Source organism: Pituophis catenifer, unplaced genomic scaffold (genome assembly GCF_029215685.1).
Source record: "Pituophis catenifer annectens isolate HBS135680 unplaced genomic scaffold, rPitCat1.0.hap2 SCAF_3, whole genome shotgun sequence".
NCBI classification, from domain to species: domain Eukaryota; kingdom Metazoa; phylum Chordata; class Lepidosauria; order Squamata; family Colubridae; genus Pituophis; species Pituophis catenifer.
In genome coordinates, this window is record NW_027256883.1 from 182,392,022 (window position 1) to 182,398,291 (window position 6,270).

At 40.2% G+C, this 6,270-nt stretch overlaps 1 protein-coding gene across 1 annotated transcript in view; it reads right to left on the minus strand.

The window, feature by feature from the left end:
* Nucleotides 1–3,554, minus strand: part of TRPC4AP (transient receptor potential cation channel subfamily C member 4 associated protein) — a 34,711-nt gene extending 31,157 nt beyond the window's left edge. Inside the window, exon 1 of the mRNA XM_070941661.1 lies at nucleotides 3,384–3,554. Coding sequence (XP_070797762.1) covers nucleotides 3,384–3,554 — 171 coding nt within the window. The remainder of the gene's footprint in view (nucleotides 1–3,383) is intronic.
* Nucleotides 3,555–6,270: the final 2,716 nt, after the last annotated feature.

Here is a 6,270-nt window from a genome sequence, read left to right on the forward strand (position 1 = left end):
TCCAGCTGGTCCAGAGTGCAGCCGCGCGGGTGGTTATGGGGGCGACTCGGCGCTCCCATGTAACACCCCTCCTGCGCGAGCTGCACTGGCTCCTGGTGGTCTTCCGAGTGCGATTCAAGGTGTTGGTGACCACCTTTAAAGCGCTCCATGGCTTAGGACCGGGGTATATACGAGACCGCCTTCTGCCACCAACAGCCTCCCAGCGCCCAATATGCTCCCACAGAGAGGGGATCCTCAGGGTGCCATTGGCCAAACAATGTTGACTGGCGACACCCAGGGGGAGAGCCTTCTCTGCGGGGGCACCAGCCCTCTGGAATGAGCTCCCCTTAGAGCTTCGTCTTAGCCCCAACCTGCGTACCTTTCGCCGCGCCCTGAAGACCCTTCTGTTCCAGCAAGCCGGATTGGCCTAATATGGATTTTATAAGGGGTGTATGTATGTCTTAAATTTTAAGCCAAATTTTATATATTTTGATATATTTGATCTATGTGTTTTAATATGGCTGTACACCGTCCTGAGTCCTTCGGGAGAAGGGCAGTATAGAAGTCTAATTAATAGAATAGAATAGAAATAGACAGAAGAGACCTTGTGTCCTAGTATTTTAGAGATGAGAATTGTTGGAAATATAAAGACATATAAAGATGATTTCCAGGCAATGCGAAATACTAACAACAAATTAAAAAGACAGATATCTAATGCAACAAATAAAAAACTCCTAAAATAAAATATCTTCAAAAGGAAGATATATTACTAATGTTATTAATATTAAACTAATCTACCATAAAGCAAGATGGAAATGGAAAGACAATAAGGAAAGGAACCAAAAAATAAAATTCTTAATTTTTATTTATTCATAATATAACTTAACACACCCAACACAATGTTGATGGCTATAGGGAGTTAAGAATTATTTTTTGCTGACTGTCTGTCAGTCTAAGCTAGAAAAGCACTTTGCTCAGGTGGACAGACAGCTACCAGAAATAATACCTACAAAGGAAATCAATGAAGTGGAAAGAATGTTTGATCCATTTCACTGATAGTTTTTAAACCAAGGACAGAATAAAAAGTCTTACAAAGTTGCCCCTTTCCACCATTTCAGGTCAAGAAGGCTTGAGATACTGTATATCTATAGCTCCTCTCTCACTGGAGTCACAGGGGCTTTAACTGCCTGCATTTTATGTACTGAGAATCTAATATATAATTTATCAATGAATTGAGAATACATTTTTTTCAGAAAAAAATTAAGAACAATTTCTTGGAGAATTAAACCCTGATAATTAACTTTGGAATGTGGCAATTTTAATGCCATCCAGATGTTGGTAAAAGACTCTTTAAAATTCTAATGTAGAATGAGCTCTGAAAGAAGGAGACCCACGGCTAAAAATTATGAGAATATTTTGTTATACTAGTATTTTAATCTTTCTTACAGAAATTTAAAACTTAATCTCACTTGCAATAGCCAAAAGCATGGAAACTAAATCAAATACATTGGTAAAAGACTGTTATGTGTGCCACAGATATATCAGTGCAGTAAGGTTAAAATGACGTAGTCAGCTAAAAAGTTTCAACTTGTAATTTGAAGATTACAAGATTTAAGGGGGGGTTAAGATTTAAGGGGGGGTTATATGTCTTTTTTTAAAAAAAAACACAGTACAGTATTCACTGAGGAATAAAAATAGAAAATATTTGTATGATTGATCAATATACAATACATAATATATATGGATTTCAGCTATTTCAGCTATTTCAATTTGCTATAGCTCAATCTTTAATATTAATCTTTCTAATTTCTATATGAAAATGTCTTTAAACTCAGAATTTTGTTCTGGTGGAATAAAATTAATGCTTTATTTTCTCCCATTTCCCCACTTTTCTTTTCCAATCTTTTAAACAAAGCTATCAAGAGCAGCTTCATACAGGTATTACAGCAATGGAAATCTAAAATAGGAGTAATGTAATTTACAGCCACTTATATAATCTAAAAAACTAAGTGGTAGAGTTTATTGCTCTATCACCATTTGCAAAGAATAATTTAAATATGCATTATAAAAGATTATGGCTGCAAAGCAAATACAAAAGAAACTGTCAATCTCTCTAACAAAAGGTAAAGTACAATACAATCTGAACACCTGTGGGGAAACATATCCCATAGGTATAAAATCCATTTTAAAAAAACTAATACCCTAGGACCAACTAACGTGAAGTATAATGTCAGTTTTTCCATACTGTTTTAAAATGACAACTTTTGGCAGTTGTAATTTAAATCACGTCTCAAAAGTGGCTGCATACCATTAAAAAAATGAAAGGAAACAAACCTTTTATTATTATTACCATTTGCTAAATTTCAGTATTTTCTTTTGGGTGTAATCAAAAACCAGGAAGATAAAATAAATAAGAAGAATTTATACATGAAAGTAATATTAAAGAGCTTACTGTTCATTGCCATTGCAATGTAACATACAATTAAAGCAAATTCTGTTTAATTAATTGAATGTCACTATTATTTTGGATTTTTTAAAAATTGAATTTTGAATGTATTATTTCAGTGGCAGAATTATATATCTTTTCATATGAACTGTCACTGTTTCATATGAAACATGAACACTCATGTTTCATATGAATGATCTATGGATCATTCTCAGTTTTGGATTATATATATATAACCTGACGGTATGTCTGAATGTATCAGAGCAAGACTAAACGAAGAGACGTCACCCATCAACTCCAGTTGACCCGAACACCTTGTAATAAGTTGCTGAACATCTGTCATTGCCAACATTCTGCTCTGGTACATAAACATCAAACACAAATCAGAGGCAGGTCACAGCAGCAATTCCTGGGAGCTCAGGAAGCTGGATGGGTGACTTTGGGCTAGTCACAGCCCAACCCACTTCACAGGGTTATTGTTGTGGGGGAAAATAGGAGACATGTCCTATTTTAATCCCCCAGTATTAGGTAGGTTCACCAGCTTGAATTTTTTTATGTTATATGAAAAGTGGGATAAAAGTATCATCGTCGTCAACAGGAAAGGGAGTTTGCATACAGGCACCTATTGTGTACCTTGCATACAGAATAGGACGCCAGCAATTCTCACAACCGCAATTCCACCTACCGCATCCTTATGTCATTTATTATTATTTTTTTAGCTAAAAGCGACCAGGTTCCCACCTCCGCACAAAAGCTATCGCCCTCCCCATCAACTGAAAACGGACGGAGTTCCAGCCGGAGCATCTCCTATTGCTGCTCATTATTTCCCTCCGAATAAGGAGGGCGTAGCCAAGGACAGCGCAAATCCTCCAAGTGGGGGGAAGCCTGTCGTCCCGAAACCCCCACCCCGGCTTTGGCCCAGCCACCCCGCAGAGAGTCCAGCCGAGCCTGTTAATACCTGTGAGCCCCGCGTCAGGCCCCGGCCGCTGAGCTGTGCATGCCGAAGCTGGGCCAAGATGTTGATCGGCCCTCGCTTTGCTCCACGCCGGCCGAGCGTGCAGGAAACGGGGTCCGTTGGTGGTGATAGGGCCGGCAATGCAGCTCCCGCACCCCCTATGGTGGATGCCATACTCGCTCTTGCCCCGGCCAGACGCAAAACAGGAAGCTCCTCTCCTCTCGGAGCTTTGTTCGGGGACGCCTTCCGGTCGAGGTGGGACGGCGACAGGAAGTATTTTTTTTTTATTTACCTAAGGGATGACGGGAAATGAAGTCTTTGGGCAGAACTAGGTACCGGTACTGTATTGTGCTGTATAGCTAAGAGAAGGGAATCGCTCTGAGCGACGTCAGCAAAGAGAAAAACGCTGCTTTTATATCGTCTTCCGGAATCAAAGGCAGCACTTCAGATTTTATGTCATCCAAGCTGCCTGGGGGGACTGTGGGGGGTGGGGGGAGATCAACGTTGGTATTCACTAATTTTTCTTGGGTTTTTTTTTTCCTGTCTGTTGCCGATTAGTGGTTGTCCTGAGTTTTATCACCTCGATTGAAAGATCTAAAATCCATTAGAACAGTGTTTCTCAACCTTGTTAGCTTGAAGATGGGTGGACTTCAACTCCCAGAATCCCCCAGCCAGCGCTGGGTTGAGAAACACTGCATTAGAGGGTCTCGGTCCTGTTCTCCCAAATAAGCTTCATATACGACGAACCGGGACAAGTTCTGCAAGGCTACTGTTATTTAAACTCTTCTTTCTTTTTATATTATTGCAGGATTATTTTTTATGAATTATGAACTATGTTTATGTAGTGTATTTTGGAGGTGATGACCCGCTAAGAGCTTTATGCAATGAAATTTCATTTTAATTTATGATTAGTGTACGTTCAAAACAACAATAAAGTCATTCTAAGTCTATTCCCGGTGATTCGGGATGGGGTTTTACTATTTACAACCGAGCTCTTCCTCAGTAGCATGTTGAGTGACATCCTGCCTTAGACGCTCAACATCGGGCACTATATCATCAAACGTTTTGTTTTCTATGTGGTTTTTAAAAATTAAAATAAATATAGAATTGGCTTATTATTGCCTTCTGTAGTGCAGTATGAAATGAAGTCTTTGCTTTTGTGTAGTCCTCAATGGAACTGCATTTACATGGAGGGAAGTATGCATTGGGGTACCCCAAGGCAGTTTTAGGCCCAGTACTCTTCAACATCTTCATCAATGACTTGGACAAGGGGGTAGATGGGGAACTCATCAAATTTACAGATGACACCAAGCTGGCAGGAATAGCCAACACTCCAGAAGATAGGCTCCAGAACACTCCAAAAGAGTCCTAGTGGACAACCATTTAAATATGAGCCAGCAGTGTGCAGCAGCTGCCAAAAAAGCCAACACAGTTCTAGGTTGCATAAACAGAGGGATAGAATCAAGTTCACATGAAGTGTTAATACCAATTTATAATGCCTTGGTAAGGCCACACTTGGAATAGTGCATTCAGTTTTGGTCGCCACGATGTAAGAGATGTTGAGACTCTAGAGTGCAGAGAAGAGCAACAAAGATGATTAGGGGACGAGGCTAAAACATGGAGAAGAGTTGCAGGAACTGGATATGTCTAGTTTAATGAAAAGGACTGGGGTGACAAGATAGCAGTGTTCCAATATCTCAGGGGCTGCCACAGAGAAGAGGGAGTCAAGCTATTCTTCAAAGCACCTGAGGGTAGGACAGGAAGCAATGGGTGGAAACTAATCAAGGAGAGAAGCAACTTAGAACTAAGGAGCAATTTCCTGACAGAACAATTAATCAGTAGAACTTGCCTCCAGAAGTTGTGAATGCTCCAACACTGGAAGTTTTTAAGATGTTTGATAACCATTTGTCTGAAGTGGTGTAGGGTTTCCTGCCTAAGCAGCGGGTTGGACTAGAAGACGTCCAAGGTCCCTTCCAACTCTTGTTATTCTATTCTATTCTTTTATCATTACCTGCATCTTCCTGTATCACCGCTGCTGCCGCTAAGAGATACTTGCTTGCTGGGATGACTTTCAGGCTTTGGGCAACTCAGCTGGGAGTATATTCTCTTGGTATAGTCTTGCTGTCTTTTGCTCATTCTTCCCAGGAATATTTCACTTTCACCCCAATGGGACAATATAGCAACATTTGAGAAAAGTCCCTATCAAATCCCCCAAATATGCTGAGTAAAGACAAGCAGAGACCAAGCAATTAAGTCAGTGAAAGCAAGGAGGAGTTGGGTCAGGAGATTCTGAGTGCTGATTTTCAGCAGATGCTTGCCAAAGTCAACTTCGGGCAAGACTTCATAGAACTATGTATAGTACTAAAAGATTCTTTAGGCCATCTTTTCCAAATCTTTACTCCAAACCCACATGACCACAGAGACACCGCAATGGCTGAAACTTTTGAGGACCTGACACGAGTCCTTGTTTGGCATGCCAATAACTTTGAACTGTTGCTGAATGAGTGGTTGTAACACAAGGACTACCTGTATATGATTTGCAATGAATTGATTTGAGATTATTGGAAAAGTAATTGGTCACAGCTTTCTCTTAAAAGCAAGTCTTACAAATGGGCACTCTCCTCAACACAGTTCTTGAATTAAATCTTTCCTGTGCAGGTTTTCTCTCTTCCTCCAACCTGTTTTTTTGTGCTTCTCCTACGGTTCTACTTAATGCTCATTTTATACAGCACTCCTTGGGTGAGATGAGCAGTGTTTAAATTTGATAAATTGGAAGAATGGTGTTTATACTGCACACCTCCACATTACAATGCCATTTCCAGTACTGTAAAGCTCATGTCTCCCATTATACAGCATTTGTAGTGATTAATCAGAATGAGTTACTGCTAGT